A 24,252-nucleotide genomic window follows, 5' to 3' on the forward strand; every position below is an offset into this window, starting at 1 on the left:
AGTCGTCAAGGTTCCATGAATTGGTAACTGCATTTGGAAGTTCAGCGTTGAACTATTACTTTTCTGGACATCCCAGTAACTATGTTTTGTCAATTAAAATGTACAAAAATGTCAAAATTAACCATGGGGCAATTTTACACTTACTTTCCTTCAGGAGTATCTTGCCATGGCGTCTGTTTCTCTGTGGGATTGTTCAAATGCTCACTTTCATCATGTAATTACTGAAACTTGAACTCAGTAGCCGCAAATTTCTTCTCTCGTCCTTATCTCCAAATATTTGCATTTATTAATATGTTGTAATTATGATTGCTGGGCCCAGCCTGGCTACCAGCAGGATACCGGGGGCAGGGATATGGGAGGGTGGCTGTCAGTTAGTGGCTTGACATCACTTCCAGGAAAACCCAGGAGTGATATCACACCTCTAGAAATTGTCCAATTCCTAGAGGGGATTAATGTCAGTTCCACAGCCATTTTTTAAAATTTATTTTTGTCTTAATGCTTCTCTGAGTGGTGACAGGAAACACCAGCTAGGGTTAGGGGATACCCTGCCCCCAACCAGGGGGCTGGGAACCCTAGTTTTAATGTATACTATTGTGCAATAACTGGATAGTATTTTTCCTCTGTAGTTTTCAGGACGGTATAGCAATATAGTTTGTGCTGGAGGACAACAAAGGTTCAAGCCTGTACTAAAACTATTGGTGCTGTCATCTTCATATGAGACTTTTTAACTGGGTTTGCTGGGGACAAGATCAAGACATTCCTATAATAACCAAACTGGCTGTTGAGAGAATTACTGCAGGGGCAGTTAATCTGGACTAAATTGCATCCATAATTGAAAAATATATGCTTGTCAAGAACATATTACAATGCAGTTATTACTGTTTGACTTGTTATTACTGGTTTGATTTGTACTGGGCTTTCACTGATTTAACACTCTTTAATGGACAGACTGCATATTTAAATTTGTAGTCCAAAAAGACCTTGTATTACTGTTTATAGCCATTAAATAAAAATACAAATATAGTAGTTTGTTTAACATACTTGTCCGAATTGCCTGAGAATTTAGAGGGTGGGATTTGGGCCCTAAAAATCATGAAGTTTGACTTCAGAATGCTTGGGGCACAGCAGTGATTTTGTGACTGACTTCCGCTTCATATGTTATCCTCAGTGCAGAAGATGTGTACTTGATCTCCGTTCTGCCTGTTCCAGACTGAAGAAGTAGAGCAAACTCATTTATATTAGCAGCCAATACAGGTGGAGAGGCCTGAAGGAATAGTTTACCTGTTTTCCCCAGTGGTCCTGGAATAGAGAGTAAAACCATCATACCCTGACCTGTTCTCTGCAGCAGCACCCTATTAAAAAAGAGAACAATACTATGGCTTGGATCCTAACCCTTGTTTCACTGGTGCCCGTCTTCATCAGTTAGAAGTGTTACCAGCTCCAGGTTGGGAAATTCCTGGAGATTTTGGGGGTGGAGCCTGAGGAGGATGCAGTTTGGTGAGGGGAGAGACTTCAGTGGGGTATAATGCCATCTATTCCACCCTCCAAAGCAGCCATTTTCTCCAGGGGTCACCTAAGGATCAGTTGTCATAGCGGAAGATCTCCAGCCACCACCTGGAGGTTGGCAACCCTATCAGTCGCAAAGGCTGCACACTTCTTTCCTCTGGCGCTCCGTCCTTTTTAACTCATAGAAAGTTACTGATCTTACAAGCAGAATCTTGTCAGTCTTGGAAGACTGTTTCCCGTTATGGTAAAAGGTGCATCACAAACAGAAGAAAGGCTGAAGAGCCAAGCCACAAGTGGCAACTTCTCTTCCATATCGCGTACTGAAGGGCCAGATGCTTAAGTGAAATTCTGTTGCATTTAAAAAGCCAACTGCAGCTTGTTTTATCTTGGTGTAGGCAAGGAGACAAATCATGGCAGGATTTAGAAGGCAAGGTTTTATTCTTCTGCCCTCCTTACAGCCCCTTCTACTTCTATAAGTGAAGACCACCTCTGGAAGCTCAAAAGAAATGTCCATGTGTGAATTTTCCATTGTTTGCAGGTTTCATGCCATTAAGGTCCAAAATATTTCTTTCCTCTTTAACAACGCCATCCTGGGATAGAAACACCCTTTTGGACTACATATACCTTTCCATGAGACTTAAAGTGTTTGCATTTGATAGCAATGGAAGACCCATCATACCCTCCTGGACATATAGCTCAAGAATGCAGTAGAAGATAATTAGCAGTAAATAGCACCATGTGCGGGTGATGAGGAATTATAGTGTGCTGGAAACCAGAATCATTGATTCACACCATGCAGTGTGGAGAACAATATGTGTAGATAACACTGCAAACTTAGTCATAAGGATCAGTGTGCTTATTCTCCTCTGTGGCTTCTGAGACACTGTTGACTGAATATTTACAGATTCTAGCAAAATGTCCTTTTTATTTTACTTCTTGCATGCTGCTCCCTTTTCAGGACAACCTGTGAAATCAGCTTTATGTCTCAGTTTACCGCACCAATAGTACTAAATAGGTATGCTGCGGTTGCGGTTGCCGGTGTTTTCTTTGAGGATGTGTTGCTAACAGTTCTGTTCTGTACAGGTTGAACATTTAATGGTTCTGGAATTTCTAGTCAGTGATTTAGCACAGTGGAGAGCATTTTTCATTCTTCAAGCAATTTGTATGGTTTTTGTCAAAGTCAGTTCTTTTATCATACAAAGTTTTTAAGGCATTTCAGAATTGTCTTTGTTCATACCTGGTCCCTGATCATGTCATCTGTAACATTAGCAAATTCACAAGTTGTACTTAACCTACATTTTTGGGACCCTGAAGTTTGAACTGTTATGGGGGGCCCTTTGCAACCAGCAACAATAGGGCAACATCCAACAAGGTCCAAAGGGCTTTGCTGCCCTTGCAAGGACCTTGAGGCCCAAATGGTGGAGAACAGGGTGGTGGGGTGGAGTTCTTGAAAATGGGCCATACAGTGGGCCCCTTCCCAGTAGCAATGAGGTCTGGGTAACTGCTGTTGTCTTCTTCAGTGGGGTTGTTCTATGGCAGATGTATTAGTTCATTCTCTAATAGAGAGGTAAAAGGTCATCAGCGGGGGCTCATTAGGTTAAAGAGGTAAAAATCTTATTTTTGGTGTTAAAATGCCCAAGTGAGACCAGTGCAGCCTGAATTGGGAATTCAGGTGTCTTTTTATGGTTCCAATTGGCTCTAGCCTAAGGGCTGAACTATAGAACTATTAAGCCATGCACCAACGAAGGATTCAAGGATCCAGCTGCCAAAATGTAGGCTATGAGATTCTGGCAAGCTGAGCGAGCCCATACAGCTGGGGGTTTGAATGCTGCTAGCCTCTGAGAAAATTTAGAAATTTGACCAATTACAGGGACATTTGGAGCCATATGAAATGGGTATTAGAGCATATTCTAAGGTCAATATTAAGTACTTCAATCCACTGGCTTATGATTCTATCACTAAAATAGCCTTATTTTAATAACAAAAACGTTAAAAAAAACTCCGTTGATTTTGTCGAGAAATTCACTCATTTAAAAAAAAGTTGTTTTAGGGCCCCACTGGGATTAAGAGCCCTGAGGTTTAAGCTTAAGTTTCATAGTAGATCCACCACTGTCTGCGGCCTCGTGTGGTAATTACAAGTGTGGATAGACCTTGAAATGTTCTGATGCAACATTTCAGAGTGGACTGGAATAGTCATCTAGAGCATCATATATAGTAGAGTCTTGTGGCAAATCAGTGACTGATGGCAGATGTCTGAACTAGGCAATGTAGAATCAGTGCCCTTTTCCTTCCCGGGGTGAGGTCGGTTTTTTCTATAGCCAGAAAATATAACTCTGGCAGCCTAAACCAAGTAATTTCTAAAACAATCAGAATAACTTGAGACCAAAAATGTTGTGCTTTTGGACACATTCACCAAAGATGAAAGAAGTCCACATTAATTGAAGAACATTTTCATAATTTGAACCTCTTCATTTTAAAAATAAATGTTTAAACTACAGAGTCTCTAATGGGACAAATTTCTAAACACCAACAGTGACATAAAGGAGCCCCGTGGCACAGAGTGGTAAGCTGCAGTACTGCAGTCCAAGCTCTGCTCATGACTTGAGTCCGATCCCGACATAAGTTGGTTTCGGGTAGCTGGCTCAAGGTTGACTCAGCCTTCCAGTAAAATGAGTACCCACCTTGGTGGGGGTAAAGGGAAGATGACTGGGGAAGGCACTGGCAAACCACCCATAAAACAAAGTCTGCCTGGTAAACGTCGGGATGTGACGTCACCCCATGGGTCAGGAATGACCTGGTGCTTGTACAGGGGACCTTTACCTTTTAACAGTGACATAAACTACAGCTATTGAAAGACAAAAGAGCTGCTGCCATTGTTAACTTCATAGAACAATTCTAGAGGATTACTCTCTCTTATACATGCCCCCACGCACACACACAAAATGCTATTTTCCTGATCTCTTCAACCTGTTAAAAATGTTGGTTGCCTAACCTAACTTTGGCTTTGTGTAGTTTATTTTCTGCTAGCTGAAAGTACACATTATTATTATTTTCCTGCTTTTTTACCCTCTAGACAATAATTTAAGAGAGGCATTCCTACATGTCTTATTTTTAATGGTTTTGTTCTGTGTTTGCAGAAAGGGTAAGGTGAAAGAAAAAACTGTTAATCAGAGAGAGGGTGTTTTTTTAATGTAAAATAAAATTACCTTTCTTAGTGTTAGGCAGGAGGCCATTTGTTTGCCTGAGCAACACACTTTTAGTCCATTTGAAAAGGGAAAAAATCTATTGAACAGACCATTAGATAATAGCTCGCTTTCCCCACCAGAGCTGTCCCAGGTAATACTGTGTTTGGGTTATGTAGTTATGTGTTTTGTCTGCCTGGCTGAAATAAAATTACTTTTGAGCATTGGAACAGTGCTATAAATTCTGGCTTGCTGTTTAGCAGCAGTAATTTTTTGCCCCTTTTCCTCTGGCCCCCAGAGCTGCAAAAATAACCAACAGCAAACAGATGGTAGAGTGCCCTGCCTAAGAAGATTTATGTATTGCAAAGGAATAACCAGTTTAAAGGAAGATTCACAGAGGGGGGGTTTTGTTCAGATAATTCAGCCATTCGTTATTTCATACAGTGGGAATCTGTTCAGTACAAGGCCATTTATCCTAGCAGTCTTTTTGTGTGAGGTAGTCATAGTATTTTTATTGCGTTATACTTTCTAAAATATTGGATTTGTAAATAATTTAACTATGTATCAGGCCCTTCCATCTTTCCTTTTTTTTCTGAAGAAGCAGTCTGTGCATCTTTGAGGTTTTGACTTCCATAATTCTTAGTTCAGAGTTTACCCTGTAGAAAGCTAATATCAGGTGAACTAAAGTAGCGGCATTAGTAGTAGTAATAACAACGGTGTATTTGTTTTCATCCACTGGCCACAAAAAAGAGCCAGCAGACCAAAGTAACAGCCATAAGCAATAAAACAGTCCAGCAATCATAAATAAGAACTTAAAATAATGTACTGTAAGGCAGTAACTTTTAAGTAATAATGCTGAAATCCAAATTACAGTTCACTAGATGACAATCGAAGTAATTGTGCTGATGCTTCACGGCACCCAGGGCAAAGGCTGATACATTTCTAGAAACCTCTATTTCATTTGCCAACAGAAATTCTATTTTCTATAGATTTGACCAGCCTGCACAATCTTTTTGTAACTGATAAAGAAATCTGTTGTGTTTACAAAAAATCATATTCCCTGTGCACAAATGCAACTGTGTAAGTTAAAAGGTATAATGCAATATGGACTGTCCAAAATTGGAGACATTTGCCAAAATGTCAGTAAAACCAGGACTGTTCAAAAAGGAATTGAGGAAGTTAAAATTATTCGCGCCATGATGAAATGTGAACATCACTATAGCAGGGTGCTAAATTGGCTCTTGAATTGAGAAAGATCACTTTGCACAAAGCACCCTTGAACAGTTGTTTAAATTCTGATTTAGCAACCAGCAAATGTATACCCTCAAAATAATTTGTGGGGAAACTGATATACCTTTTAGCATATGTTTCTGTATTTTAGGAATGGAATATGAGCAGTTTTGTGGTACCAAGTTTTATCCTGGCAGCATTTAATGGAGTCTGTTGACATTAGCAAAGCCTTAAAAGTCTAGTTTATGGCAGATGGTTTACTTTAATGCTAGAATTTCAATATGCATAAGCAGATTCATATGTAACGTGATGTGAACTGAAGGAGTTAATGGCAGAACCCAACGGCAGTTAATTGGTAGAACCCAGACATGTACATCAAATTATACTTTATAGTATAACTAAATTAAAATCATGTTTAAGGCCCAATTCTGAAATTTACTGCTCTGATCAGAAAGTGTTGAGAATAGGTTAAATCAGTGGCTGTGACAGCGCAACACAACACAAAACTGTCTAGAGATATAAATTAGATGATCCAAGCTCATACTATGACAGTTATTAGGTCTGCTGCCTTAATCTTTGTGGTCATATTGATACTATTCAAATGTGGGTGCTTTGATATGTTACAACATATGAGAGAAAAGAGATGTACCAACAGGACTTGCTATCTGAATTTGGTGTATGCCTTGGGATGGTAATGTTGGCTTCCAACTATGTGGGTGGCGGCCACAGATAGATTTCCTCACCATGTGGCACAACCAATAATACAATATGTTTTTAGCAAGGTTAAATTTTATATATTAAAAAGGAGATCATGCATTCAGCTTCTCTGGAAGTAATTACTGTCCTACGAGCTAGAAGACTCAATGCCAGTATTGAGTAGGTTATTCAGTGGAGAGAGCTCTACACTTATTCATGTATTACTTTTATTACTAACAGACTAGAATTGAATTCTGTTCCTGAAAGCAGGTTCAGGGTTCAGCTCTATTGAGGCCTAGCTCATGTTAACTCTATTTTTAAGCAGCTGCTTAAAAAAATTAGCTTCTGGTCCTCAGACCAGATAAAGGTTGCTATTTCAAGATAAGGGTCGCCATCCCAAGATGAGCATATTCAAAATCAGTGCACATAGCATTGGTTTCCAACATGAGTGGAAAGTTTTTAAAAGAAAAAATACTAATCTTCTCTGTCTATTCGTGAATCAATCCTTGTTGGACTCCAACAAATGTGCTTGTTACCATGCCTGAAGTTTATAGTAAAACAAAGCTGCCTTTGCACATGCAGTACTTCGGATCATGACCCAAAATGAAAGAGACTTGCAGCCTGTAACCATATTTGCTCACTCTTAATGAGCACAGACAAAATTCCCATGGTTTTCAAAACAAATCATGTGGTCGCAATTGCAGCTCCGGAGCAGGAAGAGGTCAAACAAAAGATGGCCATTGTCGACCCAACAGTGGGATTTATTTGGTGCTACAGACACCAGTTTAAACTTCTGTCACTTGAACAATTTCTCTGTTCCATTAAGAAAACACGAAAGTTACAGAAAATGGCTCTTAGATACTATAAAAGAACATGCACACCCCCAAAGTCTTGAATAGTGACAAATTGTTACAGGCTTCCATGAGCAAGCAATTATTTAAATAGAGTCAGTGTGAATATGAATATGAAAACTGTTTCTTCAGTTATTGTGCCAGGGAAAAAATATGGTAAGCAGTAGGGGAATTTCTTTTTAAAGACATGAAGCACATATCCATAAAAAATCCATGCAGAGCTGGATTTTTACTTGCTCACTCTCTTTTAGGGATTAATTCCATTTTAAAGGGAAAATGGACATAACTATATAACATTGCTAAGCGTATGGCAATATACCTGTAATGCAGTTAGGTTTTTCTAATTAATTTTTTATTGCAAAAAGGTTTTACAGAATGGGAGCGGAGTTGGGTCTGGGATCTGGTTTGGACTGCCAGCGTAGGGAGCTCTCCTCTGGCAACAGAGGAGAAGAGCGATTCGGTGTGGCGGTCTACCTTGGCAGGATACTGGGGAAGTCGAGATAAGGCATCTGCTAGCACATTGTGTTTACCGGGGACATGCTTAAGCACGAAACGGAATTGGGCAAAGAAATCAGCCCAGCATAGTTGTTTCGCGGACAGTTTACGGGTCCCAGTGAGCGCCTCTAGGGTTTTGTGATCTGTCCAGACCTCAAAGGGGACCTTAGAGCCCTCAAGGAACTGCCTCCAAATAGTGAGGGCATGGTAGACAGCAGCTGCCTCCTTTTCCCAGATGGGCCAGTTCAGTTGTGAGTGCGCGAATTTTTTAGAGAAATAAGCACATGGGTGTAATAAGGAGGGGGGTGTCAGATATCAAGGCTGGGGCTGTCAGAAGGACAACCGCAATTTCGTGACGGTGCCGGGTGCAGTTGGGGTTGGAAAACGTAATAGTATCGGCTTTCCAGTCTATAGAAGGGCTGTGCCATTTGAGCCAGTTTATTCCCAGAATGACTTCGTATTTGATAGGGGCTATGGTAAAGTCGATTTGTTCCCAATGAGAGCCAATGCCCATCGCGACGCCGCGTGTGTGGCGGTCTATTGCCCCCCCTAAAGCTACTGCCATCCATTTGGGCGAATTGGATGGGTTCGGGCAGTGTCACTGATTTGACTTTAAGAGCGTTAAAAGTGGCCTCATTGATCAGGGAGCGCCCACAACCAGAGTCTATGAGTGCTTTGACATGTAACTGGGCGCCTCTTTTGTAATGTTGTAACACTATGTCCACATATACAGTATTTTCAACTTCACTCACCATAACAGGAGCCTTGGGATTCGCAGGAGAAGCTGCAGGGGTCTGCGGTGTCGCTCCGCTCACCGCAGACCCTGCCTGTTTTTTGACAGATCGAGAGGAGATTCCAGATTGAGGGCAGGGGGATTCCAGGTGTGATCGTCATCCGAAGAAGGAGAACTGTCCCCCAATGGGGCACTTGTAATCCGAGACCCCGGTGGGTCGGTAGATGCAGATTAACTGGGGGCCTCTCCGACGTGAAGTGCAGAGGGCATGTGCCGTCCTGGAGCTGCGCTACGGGTGGCTGCGGTGCCTCTGCGTTGAGGTCGTTCACGGGTTGGGGGTGGTCCGTCCGGTCGGGGAGGAAGAATGAGGTCCGGACAGCGAGGACAGGCAGATGCAAAGTGACCCATATTGCTGCAAACGAGACAGGCTCCTCTCTGGAACCGGGATTCGCGATCTGGTACCGGGCCGCGTTGGTCTCCGCAGAGCGGGGGTCGAGGCTTTCGAAGGAGGTTTTGGATGACTGCCCCCCTCTCTGGTTCGACGGCGGACTAGAGATATGAACTGGCTGCGGCTTTCCACCTCCTCAGCCAGTAAGATCCAATCTTCCAGGGTGTCAGGATTATGTTGCATATACGCCCAGTTCAAAATATCAGGGTGAAGCGCTTCCTGGAAATAGTGTATTTGGGTGGCTTCAGGCCAATCCACTATTTTGCTGGCGAGTCGTTGGAACTCATCTGCAAATTCCCGAACGGGAGTAGAGCCTTGCTGGAGTTGCAGGAGTTCGGCTTTAGCTCTTTCTCCCAAGAAGGGATCCTCGAACCGTCTCCGCAGAGCGAACATGAAATTGTTAAGAGAGCAGATGGATCGGACCCGAGTGTCAAACTGGAGAACCATCCAGTCGGCCGCTTTCCCTGTCAATAAAGAGGCAACAAAACGAACCCGGCTGTCCTCGGTGGGGAAGTACTGTCCTTGTTCCCTCATGTAACTGTCCACATGATGTAGGAAAAAGGGTAGAGTTTCGATCGAGCCATCGTAGGTCGTTTTCAACCGAGGTTGCTTCCATTGTATGGGCAAAGAGGCAGGCGGTTGTCCTGGGGGCGGCAGCTGCAGTGCTCCAGGAGCTGGCACAACCGGGGGCCCAGGAGCTGGCACAACTGGGGCCCTGGGAGCTGGCACAACTGGGGCCCCGGGACCAGGTAGAACTGGCTGAGCTGGCTGAGCTGGTACCGGTTGGGCCGGAGTAGCCAGTGCTTGTTGCAAACGGTCGTTTTCCCGAAACAAACGTACCATTTGGTCCTGCAGGCGGGTCACACGGTCATTCAAGTCCCGGTTTTGGCTCCGCAAGAGGCGCACTTCATCTCCAGTTCCCCCCGTATGCCGGGCCTGGCTAACTCGAAGACCAGTAGCCCAGTGGGATCCGTCCCCGTACAGTTCTTCCTCGTCAGAGTAGCTGATTCTGGTAGATGTTCTGCAAGGCGCCGTGCGCGTTGTGTGGTGCGAGACGGGCCAAAGACCGGGGAAAATGTGGACCCTAACGAGAGTCCAACTCCTACAGTGTATTTAGGGTGTATATCCGCGGCCAATCATTTCTCCTTCTCCCTTTTGGCCTGAGCCTTGGCCACCGCCGCATCCGCTGCTCGCAACTGTTCCTCAGCCTTCTTTTGGTCGGCGAGGGTCTGGGCAGCTTCGAGCTTCAAGGCGGCGGTCATGGTGACGATCGGAAGGGCTTCTTGCTCTAGAAGAGCGAGGAGCGGGGCAGATTCCCCACCAAGCAGAGGTTGCACTTGGACAGCCAGTGCGGCTGCACCAACCCCAAACGTTGGGGTTAACAGTTGTGTTAGATCGGCCACCGTGGTTGTGGTCGGGGGCAGTCCCACAAATAATAACGGCGTTTGGACAGCGACCTGTCGTGCTTCCGCTTGACACGCAGTAGGGTCAGGTACTAGTGACAGCGGGGATCCCCCCGCCAGTGTGCCTGCCATGGCTCGGGGCGAGTCGGGGCGGATAGGGGCCGCTGCCGAGTTCTGTTGAGTCTCTTGCAAAGTCAACCTCGCCAACAAGTGAGTCAAGGTTACCAAGTCCTCCTGTGCGGCACGCACTTTGTCCAACAGCCCGTCCAGTACCAAGAGTTCGTGATAGGCGTCCCAATCCAAGTCCTCGGACGTCCAAGGCTTCGCGTCAGCAAGGGAGCGCCACTGAACCCAAATAAGTTCCACTAGGCGGTTGATTTCTACATCAGTCCGTACAGCTTCGAGGAGCACATCACGCAGCAGAGTATGGTCGTCAGGGCAGGTTGACGTTCCCAACAGCAGGGCCCAGTGGTCCAAGTCCTCCAGGATTCCACACAGGGAACTTGAAGCTGAGATACAGGCGAACCCTCCAGGGCTCTAGCCAGGCAGGTAAAAGGAGAGAGTGATTCCTGCCTTAATGTAAGCACTTGTTCCCGATGCACTCACAAGCAACACTCGCAGACAGGGAGTCTGAAATAGAGTTGACTTTAATGGAGTCCACACAGGCATACAGAGCTTGCAAAAATAAAAAGGCAGGAATGGAGCAAAAGGGACATACAACGGAATATATGGGGGAATAGGTCATATCATGATAGCACAGGTTGGCATGGTAACCCCTCAGTCCAACAGGCCAGGCTCCCACGAGCTCCCGCGAGTTTCAAAGCCTAAGAGGAATGCGATCGTTAGGAAAACAGTCCTTGAGCAAAGCAGAGCATCTGTGTGAAATCAAAACTATCCCTAAACGCAGAGAGCAGGCCTGACAGGATCAGTGATCTAACTCATTATATATGAAGACCTTGGGCAAATAATTTGTTTCTCTGCCGAAGTTCTTCACAAGGTTGCTGTGATGTTGTGCTCTTTGAAGGAAGAAAGAGACGCAAATATAATAAATGAATATGGCTTAAATTTTGTGGATTGCGACTAGAAGGCTTCCTTCCTCACTCTCCAGGCCCTCCTGAATAGTCCAAAGAGTCCAAAGTCCAAGTTCCTCTTAAAGAGTTAATGATTTGCTCTGGAATTTGGTTTCTTCTTTCACAGGTTGATCGTGATTCCTAAAATAGGCCAGTCCCTAGGTCTATATGTCCCTATGTCTATAGGAGGTACTATGTCTATATACAGACACAGTATATAAAACAGGTATGCAGGTCTGTTCCTGTAAAGCTGTTACTTTACATCTGCTGCACTATGTTGCTAACATTTGATATTACCATAAACTGCTCCTCCTTTTCACTTTAAAAAAATATTTCAGGGAAAGGATGGAGATACATCTCAAGGGTTAAGACAGTAGTCTTACTGTTATGGGAATGGCACTTTTTGAACTTTGCTGGACTATTTCACTATTTTCTGATATTGATAGCACAGCCTTCAGATAACAATAACAACAATAATAATAATAGACTGAAGTTCAACTCTCATTGTCTTTGCCTTTGAGTGTCCTAACTTTGGAGTAGCGCAGCTACTTCAGGACCTTGACACATATTTTCTCTACAGTCTTTCAACTTTTTATAATAAAGCCCAAGGTTAGTTCCTAGAATCTGTTCTGTCTACATAGCAATAGTTTCTTCATCACAGCTTTAACTGCTAACTTCTTTTACTATTTTAAAATGTTATGGTCAGCACCGTGTGGGAGGAATCATTAGTATCATGGAAGAAGAGTGTGGATGTGCGAGTGTGTGCATGCATACATGCTTGCCTTAATTTACCACAGTTTGGGACAATGGTGTTTTTCCACTTCTTGGGAAGGACAGTCAAAATGATGTCCATTGGGCCAGAAAGCAGAGGGTTGCCAGCTGCAAATCACTGGAGAATATTCATATGACAGATTGAAGCAAAGGATGGAGAAAGGCTTTCCTATCACCCATTTAGAAAATGCTGTGATGCTTCCCTCTCTAGATAACACAGTAATCTCAGCTGTAGTAATGGGCAACTAGTCATGACTACCATGATGCAGATGGAGATGTGCATCAGATGCCACATTAGCAGTAAGCAGAGGTGGCTTATACTTGCTGTTGCTGAATCAAGGCAAGGAAAAAGAACACATTTCAAAAGATCAGTATCCCATGTGATTCTTGAAAAAATTCCCTTCCTAGTAGCATCAGGGACCTTAAAGAGTTCCACAGGACCTGTAAGATGGAATTATTCCTCCAGGCTTATAACGGAGGGCAGCCGCAGGTTGTTATCGGTGCTGGCCTCCCTACTCCTCCCCCCCGCCCGCTTTCCATTTCACCTTGTGGGGGTATCAACTGCTTTGCCGAGCCTTCAGTGGCTATTATGACTTAAAAAGTGCCATCTTGTTATATTTATATGTGGATTAATATTTTTTGTGTTGTTTTAAAAATTTACTGGAAGATTTATGGTTTTATTATATTGTTATTGCCAAATTGTTGCTACCCGCCAAGCCAGGCTCATGGCGGGTCATAAATAAATAAATAAATAAGGTATTTATAAGCTTTCTCACTGCGGATCATAACTAATTACTCAGCTTTCACCCCAAATGTTTATTTCTGCCCTTATTTTACTGTGAAATCCTTGTGGGAGTGGTTAAGTAGGCCAATTGGATAATATGCTGCTTGCCCAGTCAACTCAACTCAAGTCTGTGGTGGCTTCATACAAACCTGCTGCGAGTGAATTGGTAAACTGTTCATACTAACAACAGAGCAATCTCATTTGGATATGAAATATGTGCCAACCACCAAAGGCCCTTCTGATTCAGCCCCAGAGACCATCCGTGGAACGTAAATTAGTTCAGGGTTGCGATGCAGGGTGGCCTTGTGCATTCAGTGCTGTCTTTGATTGCTTAGCAGTGGGTTCACATCGATTCATAGACTAGAACGTTTAGCTGATCCCGATAACCTTTTCTCACTCATTACATTATCTGGAAAAGGAAATTTTCCTCCTATTCTTAGTGTATTTAAGACTCTTAAGTGGTATTTTTTTAAAAGCCAAGTAATAATTCTGCATGATGATGACTTTTAAGGCTTGATTGGGCTGCAAATGCACCATAACAACATAAAAACGAGCCCTTAGAAACCTCTGGCAGTTCAGGGATGAGTATTGAGTATATAGTTAGCGATAAACTCATATGGCACATGGCTGGGTAGGTTTTTTGGCAGAGCCGTTCTCCCAACTTGCAGTGATGTGATGCTACAGATATTAGCAAATTAGCACCATGAAGCTTGCCAGCTTATTCGCCAGAGTCTTGCTCGCTCTCTCACTGCTGTAATTAAAACTAATTATTTTCAAAAACATAGTAATACATGAATATGTGCAATTATCATTTTGTAGTGGGCAATCTGTGAAGTGTTTTTAAAGCTCCCCCCTTCCCCTTTGGCTTGTTCTCCCACATGTTGGCTGCCGAGAAGAGGGCTGCATCGCGGTTGTGCAAAAAAGCATAGCAGCCCAATAGTAATCAGGCTGATGTTTTATAATTCTCTAGTATCAATCACATTTTCCATCCACTTTTATTTACCCCTCCCTTTGTTTGGTATACTTACAAAAATGTGCTGTTTGAGTTAGACAGTCTATATGTTTCATCACAAATGTACATTTCCTTTTGTCCACCAAATAATGCAGCTGTGTTAAGACTTGTTGTCTTGTTTTGATTTCAGGGTAGAAACAAAGAAAGTGAAGTGTTACTCGTAGTCAGACAGTATTTCCACACCAAAAGCAAAGCTCTGTGTAAAATATACATATACTTTATGCTTGGTTTTATTACTGTATATTCGTTTAAAGGTAAACGTAGTCCCCTGTTCATGCACCGGGTCATTACTAACCTGTGGGGTGACTTCACATCACAACGTTTACTAGGCAGGCTATGTTTACGGGGTGGTTTGCCATTGCCTTCCCCAGTCTTCTACACTTTACTCCCAGCAAGCTGGGTACTTATTTTACCGACCTCGTAAGGATGGAAGGCTGAGTCAACTTTGAGCCGGCTACCTGAAACCAACTTCTTTCAGGATCAAACTCAGGTTGTGAGCAGAGCTTTGACTGCAGTACTGCAGCTGACTACTCTGTGCCACGGGGCTCACTGTATATTCAGATAGATAGATAGATAGATAGATAGATAGATAGATAGATAGATAGATAGATAGATAGATAGATAGATAGACAGACAGACAGACAGACAGACAGACAGACAGACAGACAGACAGACAGACAGATAGATAGATTGTTTTCTGTATTTATGTAAGGAAGTTTTGTAATGGCCTATGGCTAAACAAATACAATACAATAGAGTTACAAGTATGTGTAGTGATTTATTTAGGGTAGTGTTTTAACCATCTATCAACAATATCTCATTCCCAAGGTGGTCCACAATACAATTTAAAAACATAAAATCAGAAACTTGCAAAACAATTAATAAGATATGAGACAAAAGCTGCCTTCCCCCAGCAGTAGCAGTGTATAATATACTCCATCATTGCCCAGCAACTTCAGCAGACAGGTCTTTAGTCTGGAAGGCCATTAGGGAGGTGCTGTTTCTCATACAGTGTGTATGTAGTGCCATCATTGTACATGGTGCATTACAGAGTTGCATAGTAAAAAAAATAGGTTCCTGCTTTACTTACAATCTGACATAAATAATGAGGACGATAGCAGTCCTTGGGGTGGGATAGAGGAAGAAAGGAAGGGAAGAATGTGAGTAGTTTACACATAAAGTTGGTTATAGTTGAGAACAAGAGATAAGGAGTAAAGTCAAAAGGGAACTCCATATTTAGAAGGTAGCAAGGGAGACTGCATATTACAGATCAAGAGACCTTCAGACAGCTGAGGGTGGTCAAATTAGTGGAGCAAAAAAATCATGGGCAGGCATATAATGAATAGCAATGGCTGAAAGAAAGAGTGAGACAAGACTGTATAGACCTTTAAAGGTAAGTCCAAGGAGCCCATGCTGGATATGGATAAACCATTGCAGGGGTTTGAGGTGGATTATCTCAAGCATGAGCGATGGGAGAAGTGAATGATTTTAGCAGCAGAGTTTGAGACAGAAGTAGGAAGACTGAGTATGTGACAGAGAAGGCCAAAAAGAATTGTGGTAGAATTGTGACATGATCCAAGGCCCTTGATAAGTGACAAGCTGGACATTTAAAATTTAAAACCTGCATTTTGGAATTTGGAGCAAAAATCCCATGCTGTTGATATATGTATATAGGGGCATGTGAATAGCAAACACATTGAATATTTTTTATCTGAATACTTTTTTTTGCCTTTACTATGAACTGGGAATTCAAGAAAAATGGAACAATGATTCTGTGATATAGTTCTCACACCTTCAAAACACTACAAAAAAATGAGCATTTTCTTTGGCACACATTTGTAGAGTGTTACAGAAGTGTTACCTTGACTGAGAATTATCTATTCAGCTGTGTTCCCAGCTGACTCTTTTAAGAAAGAAAAGAGTTGAATGCCCACGACAACTACAGAGCAGCTCTGCAGAATAATTTACAAGGGGAAGAGTGTAGCTGCAATTGAGTATGTTGCAGGCCTGGGATTTGATAATTTAAGAGGTTCAGAGAAATATTATGGGATATTTTACAGCATAATAATAAGGATTTCATTGTGCTTCAGATAACAGAGCATGAGGTCAAATTCAGACCTTAATTTATTAGTTGGAATAGCTGGTATGAGAATCATTCACACCTCTGTCCACTAATAAAGTAATATCTGATTTATTGGCCCATGGATATGTCCTGTAAAGGGATGCATGGCTGCAAGAGTTCAGTTCAGAGCACAAAGTCAAATCAGTGTGTGCCAGCAATGGGGACATGAGCAGGGAAGTGGAGGCTTATGGTTGCCAGCCTTCCTGGGAGGGGGATTCCCCCACCCCCAGTCTCTCTTTCCTGCTGCTGCTCTGACAGGTATCAGGATAATTTTTTTTAATGGATGGTGTGATGTCAATTCTTGGGAAAACTCATAAGTGATGTCATGCCTCTCTGGGAATCTATGGTAGAGTTTCCAGCAATTCCTAGAGAGGTCTGATGTCACTTAGGGGTTTTCCATGGAAGTGATGTCATGCTGTTGCCAATGGCTGCCCCCCATGACCCCCCAACTCCCACTGGTTGCAAGACCAGGCATACCAACCCTATATATCAGTTGTTCCCAACCTTTTTTTGACCAGGGACCACTAGGACTTTTTTGTTCGGTGCAGGGACCCCAAGGTTCAAAATAAAAATTCTGAGAATTTGAAAATAAACTTTAATCATAACTGTTAGTTAAACATTAAACTTAGAATAATATTTGAATATATATTTTTATAATAGAGAACTTTTAATTGAAAATATTAATTTATTATGAGTTTATAACTTTGTTTCGCGGACCTTAATTTAGTTCTCACGGACCCCTGGGGGTCCACAGACCCCTGGTTGGGAACCAGTGCTATATATAATCAATGTATCTAATTCTCAATGTAGCCAAAGCCATGGATACTTAAATCCAGAGGCTGGAGCCATGAACCAAGAAGACAGATATTTCTACAAATCTGAGCAAAGCCCAAGATTTGCAGAAGTCTAAAAAAATTTTTTTTTAATACCTGGAGGTTAAAAAACAGAATAGAAGCTGCACCTACAGCTTTTAAAAAATGAATGCCCTCAGCTGGCGCTGCTAGGTAATCAAAACAGCAAATGGAAGCCTTGGTTTCTGTCAGTAAAAGGCAGGGGAAAGGGGCAGGGCCCTTTCCAAGGCTGTTTCGGCCTTTACGGGAGAATCAGGGCCAAGCCTTGCTGCTACCCCTGGGTGACTTGATACCATATGAATTCTGTGACTCACCTGGGTTTGGCTCCTTGCTACTGTTCAACAGTAGCCACCTCACAATACCGAGTGGGGTGTAGTGGTTAGAGGTTCAGACTAGGTTCTGGGAGACTCGGGTTCAAATCTCAACTCTGCCATGGAATCCTGCCGGGTGACCTTGGACAAGTCACACATTCTTAGCCTAACCTAACTCACAGGGTTGTGTGTGAAGTTAAAGTGGAAGAGAATGATGTAAGCTGCTTTGGATCCCCATTGTGGAGAAAGGCAGGGTATAAATGTAGTAAATAAATAATAAATATAACTGAAGATGGGGGGCAGATAAAAGATTGTTTTGTGGATGGTAAGGAGAGAAAGAAGCAGGGGATCATGAGGGTACAGGGGTTACCAGGAGGATAGAAAGAGGATATAGTGTGGGGTGGGGGATACAGGGAAACGTGACCCTAGCAAGTCCTTGCAGATTCCCCATGTGCAGCTGGGCCTGGCAGCCGGCACTTTTCCCAGGAAGAGGCTGCCAGAGATAGTGAAAGAGGGAAAACTGAAGGGGGGCAGATAAAGGTAGGTTGGCTGATGGGTGGGGAAGAGAAGGATGCTGGAAAAGGGGAGAGGAGATGGAGGCTTTCGGGAAAGGGAAAGAGGAAATAGTGGGGGAGGGGGAAATAGCCCCCCTCACCTGACAAATATAAGCAATTTGGATGTATGTTGCTCTAAGCCAGGGGTCGGCAAACTCATTAGTCAAAAGAGCCAAATATCAACAGTACAACGATTGAGATTTCTTTTGAGAGCCAAATTTCTTAAACTTAAACTATATAGGTAGGTACACTGTTTATTAACTTAATAAACTTTAATTAAAGTTTTAAGTCTTAATAAAACTATAGGCACACTGAATAAAACTTGATATCATACTTAATAGTGATCTTATTTATTGATAAAATTAAATTGTAAGTTTATTTTGTAATAATTGTAAGTCCCTGCCGTTTCCCCCTCCCTGTCTGGAGTCCTCGTCTGGAGGCCTGGTCTACCGCCATAAAAGCCTATTGGTAGACCTGGCCTCTGGCTGAGTCCCATTGGGAGGCCAGGTCTACCCTTTGGCTTTCTTGGCAGTAGACCTGGCCTCTGGAGGCCCATAGAAGCCAATTGGTAGACCTGGCCTCTGAAGGGGGACTTTTCCCCCTCCTTGGAGTCCAGGTCTACCGCCAAGAAAGCCAGTGGGTAGACATGGCCTCCCAATGGGACTCAGCCGGAGGCCAGGTCTACCAAAGGAAGCCCACCCTGCCCAACAGCTGATAGGCGGGCGGGGGGTCAGGAACCGCCGAGCCGCCCTCCCAGCAATCGCGCGGCTAGAGGGGAGGGGAGGCTTTAGCCTCCCAACCATTGAGGGCAAGGGCAAGGGGGACCTGGCCATTCTCCATGGCGGGGGGGGGGGAGAGACAGCGTGCCCGCTCGCCTGCTCTCTCACGCTCGCTCGTTCTGTCTCTCAGGCGCGCCGGCTCCGCAGCCCGACTGCCGGCACGAGTGGGCATGAGAGCAGGGGCTCCAAACCAAGTTCAAAGAGCCGCACTTAACGGGCCAAAGTGCCACATGCGGCTCGGGCGCCGCAGTTTGTAGACCCCTGCTCTAAGCAGTTAAAATGAATGGTGTAATAATTTGCAAAGAACGTTCTACCTTTAAAATGTGTTGTCAGGTTTATAAAGTGGCTTTGATGATACGCTGGTTTGAAAACCTTTCTCGCCTATTACACGTACAACACGTATTCAAAACATAATGGCTGGGTGATACTAAGAACTGTCGATCTCCATATGCCACCATAAAAGGGGGGGCATTATTTCTCGCCTCATCAATTTCAGGCAGCGGGAAGCCAACCACTTAATGTTTAACGGTGTCTCCTGTTTTCGAATAGCCCCTGTGGGTCTTGCAGATATGATGACTCCAGGCGAGTCCAAACTACCCATCTCTCTCAAACCCGATGGAAAAGAAGAAGGGGCTCCTCAACCCGAGAGCAAAAAGGTACTTCCTCCTGCTGCATGTGGTGGTGGTTTGGCACAGCAGAGCTCTGCTATGTTGTCCTTTGTTCTCTGATTTGAGCCTGCCTTTTTTCGGTTCTATCCTGCATGCTCTTTTCCATTCACGTGCAATCTATTTTTTCCCTTTTCTTTCCTTCATTGTGTGGATCTGAAAGTTACTAGTTCTTATGGCATTTAACTTACGGGGGCAAAGAAATCTAAGCTGAAATTTGTGTGGGAATTCCGCTAAGCTGCTGGGTGGGGTCGGGGGGAATTGATCTTACCTTGGTCTTGATACTTCCAACCATTTTTCTCTACCTCAGTTATAGCTTCCCGTTTTGGCCGTTTCAGCAGCAGCATACTTTAATATTTTGCTTTCCTGCCTTATTTGATACAAATAAGGAGACCAGCTTTTTTTTTTTTTTTTTTGCCTTTTATCTCATAAGGGGAAACCCATGCTTGACACTCCATCTTAGCTTGAGGGAAGCATGGTGGCATAGCCGAGCATTCAGCAAATTTTCCAAACTATATTAACAACGTCGTTTAATACTATTATATATTTATATGTGTGTGTTTTTTCCTCTGTGTGTGTGTCTCTCTGTTTAAACTTTATACAGTTAACAAAAATTGGTCAGTCTGTTAAACTGGATGTCTTTTTTCCGTTTTTAATAAAGTTTGCCCTGCCTTTGTCCTTTTTTTTTTTATTCCTCTACCACAGGATAGCTACAGCTCTCAGGGTATTTCTCAGCCCCCAACCCCAGGCAACCTGCCAGTCCCTTCCCCAATGTCCCCAAGTTCTGCTAGCATCTCCTCATTTCATGGAGATGAAAGTGATAGCCTTGGTAGCCCAGGCTGGCCAAAGACTCCGTCAAGCCCTGTAAGTGGCTCTCTGGCTTTTGCTTTTGTTTCTTTTGTGCTTAATTATATTTTAATGCTTGCTTGCTTGTTTTGTAGACTCTTCATTATTTATCCACTAAAGGATTTTCTTTCGTTGCAATGTAGAAAGGCTAAATTCTGCCCTTGGTTACGTGCACGTCAGCTCATTCTTCATTGGCTAAACTTTAGCCGGGAACTGCGCTGGCCTAACGGGGGGCAAAATTTGGTTCGACCCAAATTTTTAAAGAAGTAAACTGGTATATATCACAAAAAGTTTGCTTTTCATGTAATGCAGCAGATGTTGAAAAGAAAACTTATTTCTCATAATGCATCAGCTTACAGAGCATGCTAACTGTGTTGATGAGGACATTCTGTCTGTTACTGGGTCCAAACTCTTTGCAAAACTGTTCTTTTTTAATCTCTTGGCTATTACAATTACATTCTAAAAACAGAAATAAATTGAAAAATTATGAGATGTAGTGTGAATTACAGTTCTGTGCAGTTTTAATTTTCTAATAAATAAGCATATTTACATTCATAAAAATATTGTATGAGGTAAAGTATATTTTAGGAATATTTTTTTTAAAATCCAAATAGCATGGATTCACACTTGAAAAATCCAACTGAGGTCTTGAGATGAACATGGTAGTTAGAAAACTGTTCATTCATAAAACACAAAAAAAGTTGAAATTCATACAATTCACTTAACCCCTCTATTTTTATTAAATTAGAAAAAGAAAATCCTGTTTTTAAGGGCATTTTGCTGACAATATGGAAAATCCCTCTCATCGGTTACAGTGTTCAGTAGACATAGCAAAGTGACCTCAATTAATCCCTGATTTTCACCAGGACGCTGCCAGAAGAGAATATGCCAAAGAGGAAAAAGGGAATGCTAAATTAGGTGCGATTATCTCTTTCAAGATCTTCCAGAAACATTTTAGCCTCCAATTTCACCAGATAAACAGTTAAGCCAAGCCAGATATTATGGTAAACATGTGGCAGCCCCCCAAAATGACACTCACGTGTCTGCTCCACCCATCTATACTACAGAATAAATTTACCCCTTTCCTGTTCACATTATATGTTCCCCCATACCATTACATATCATCAGCTTTCATCGGCACAGAAATGTGCAACATCAAGAAAGATAAATCATATTACCTTCTGCAGGAGGATGGGAGAGCTATAATCATGGCTGCTTCTTTCAGTAACAAACTTGTGTTTACTAATGTCTGGTCTGGCCCATGAAGATGAAAAGAATCTGTTGACCCTACAATGTTTAGCTTTCCCCTTCAAATTGCTTCTCAGGCTGCTTCACTCTTCTTGGACAAAATTACATAAAAGTTTAACAGAAAAGATCCTCAGTAACGTATGTAATTAAGAGGGTTTTCTGAGATTCTTCCTCAAACCCTTTGTATTTGATGTGAAAGCTTTAACCATGGTGGAAAGAAACTCTGTGTGATCTGTAGGGAAAGTCAAAGAACAATTGGTACACAATCTAATTTTCAGACCAACAGGGCAATGACTTTGAGTCTCAGAAGGCATCTGATGCTTTTCCCTCTAAAAATTGCTGTATCTGAATATGCATGTTGTAATGAACAATTCTACAAACTGGTCATAGACTTTTATTGCAGTTTTGGTATTTTTTCTTAAATGGGGATAGGGAGATACTAAGTGTATGCACTGTGTCACTCTTTTTCAAGATTTCTGGAAAAGCAGAACATCTCATCAGTTGTCCCCATCTTCAAGAAGGGGAAAAAGGAGGATCCGGGTAACTACCGACCCATCAGCTTGACTTCTATACCTGGAAACGTTTTTGAACAAATCATCAAACAGTCCTTGAGCATTTAGAAAGGATGGATCTGACTACTAAGAGTCAGCACGGGTTTCTCAAGAACAAGTCATGTCAGACTAATCTTATCTCCTCTTTTTGAGAAAGTTAGTACCTTGCTGGATCAGGGGAGTGCTGTAGACATAGTTTATCTAGATTTCAGTAAGGCTTTTGATAAGGTTCTCCATATTCTTGTTGACAAATGGGAAAATGTGATTTAGATCCTCTTACTGTTAGGTGGATCTGTAATTGGTTGACAGATCGCACCCAAAGAGTGCTTGTTAATGGTTCCTCATCCACTTGGAGAGGAGTGACTAGTGGAGTGCCTCAGGGATCTGTCCTGGGCCCGGTGTTGTTCAACATCTTTATAAATGATTTGGATGAAGGAATAGAGGGGATGCTTATTAAATTTGCAGATGATACTAAATTGGGAGGGGTAGCAAATACAGTAGAAGACAGAGCCAGGATACAGGATGACCTTGACAGGCTGGAGAATTGGGCTAAAACCAATAAAATCCCTTTCAACAGAGATAAATGTAAAGTTCTGCATTTAGGTAGGAAAAATCAAATGCATAATTATAGGATGGGGGAGACTTGTCTTAGCAGTAGTGTGTGCGAAAAGGATCTTGGGGTCTTAGTAGACCAAACACTGAACATGAGTCAGCAGTGTGATGCGGTAGCTAAAAAGGCAAATGTGATCTTGGGCTGCATTAACAGAAGTATAGTGTCCAGATCATGTGAAGTGATGGTATCGCTTTACTCTGCTCTGGTTAGACCTCACCTAGAGTATTGTGTTCAGTTTTGGGCACCACAATTTCAGAAAGATGTAGATAAGCTGGAACATGTCCAGAGGAGGGCAACAAAGTTGGTGAGGGGTCTGGAGACCAAGTCCTATGAGGAAAGGTTGAAGGAGCTGGGTATGTTTAGCCTGAAAAGGAGAAGACTCAGAGGTGATATGATAACCATCTTCAAGTACTTGAAGGGCTGTCATATAGAGGAGGGTGCCGAGTTGTTTTCTGTTGCCCCAGAAGGTCGGACCAGAACCAACGGGTTAAAATTAAATGAGAAGAGTTTCCATCTAGACATTAGGAAGAATTTTCTAACAGTTAGAGCGGTTCCTCAGTGGAACAGGCTTCCTTGGGAGGTGGTAAGCTCTTCTTCCCTTGAGGTTTTTAAGCAGAGGCTAGATGGCCATATGTCAGCAATGCTGATTCTATGACCTTAGGCAGTTCATGAGAGGGAAGGTATCTTGGCCATCTTCTGGGCACTGAGGGTGTGTGGGGGAGGTAGTTGTGAATTTCCTGCATTGTGCAGGGGGTTGGACTAGATGACCCTGGTGGTACGTTCCAATTATATGATTCTATTCTATGATTCTATGATCTTAGGGGGGGATATGTATTCATTTGTTCTTTGAGCTATTATTCATCCCCAGGGAGCCTGTTAGAAATGCATGTTTTGTTTAGAAGTGCATGTTTTGTTTTCCACTAAATATAAGAGGACCAGTTTAGATTTGTTGGGTAAAGGAGGGAGGAGAAATTTTCCTACCCATCTTTTCAATTTAGTTTATACAGTCATTATTTCATATATAGTTTTAGAAAATATTCTAAAACTTTCACTGTACATGTTACTGTATTGGATTGATTTTAAAGGTTGTGGGAAACTGGAAAATGTAAAGAAACCAGGTGAAGTGTCTACCGTTCATCTTTCTCCTTTGGTTTCAGTGGAAATTGTTTCCAGTAAACAAATTGCAGTCTCTAGTTCAAATATACGTTCTAGTAGACATTGTCAGGCTACCGTATACCTTTGTAGTAGCAGAGAAAACTCTAAAGCTGGTTGAATATTAGCTTTTCAGAAGGAAGGAAGGAAGGAAGGAAGGAAGGAAGGAAGGAAGGAAGGAAGGAAGGAAGGAAGGAAGGAAGGAAGGGAGAGAGAGAGAGAAAGAAAGAAAAAGAAAGAAAGAAAGAAAGAAAGAAAGAAAGAAAGAAAGAAAGAAAGAAAGAAAGAAAGAAAGAAAGAAAGAAAGAAAGAAAGAAAGAAAGAAGAGTTGAGTTGGATTAGGAAAGAGGAAGAACCAGTTTTTTTGGGGGGGGCTGTT

The 24,252-nt window shown here is 42.7% G+C and overlaps 1 protein-coding gene across 7 annotated transcripts in view; it reads left to right on the top strand.

The window, feature by feature from the left end:
* ARID1B (AT-rich interaction domain 1B) overlaps positions 1-24,252 on the top strand; it is a 437,633-nt gene that overhangs the window by 372,586 nt on the left and 40,795 nt on the right. For 6 of the 7 annotated variants that reach the window (XM_056853875.1, XM_056853877.1, XM_056853878.1 and 3 more), the window contains 2 exons: positions 19,348-19,454; positions 20,169-20,327. In XM_056853875.1, the coding sequence (XP_056709853.1) occupies positions 19,348-19,454; positions 20,169-20,327 (266 nt within the window). The remainder of the gene's footprint in view (positions 1-19,347; positions 19,455-20,168; positions 20,328-24,252) is intronic. The other variant, XM_056853880.1, reaches the window with a different exon arrangement.

This window comes from Euleptes europaea, chromosome 7 (genome assembly GCF_029931775.1).
Source record: "Euleptes europaea isolate rEulEur1 chromosome 7, rEulEur1.hap1, whole genome shotgun sequence".
NCBI classification, from domain to species: Eukaryota; Metazoa; Chordata; class Lepidosauria; order Squamata; family Sphaerodactylidae; genus Euleptes; species Euleptes europaea.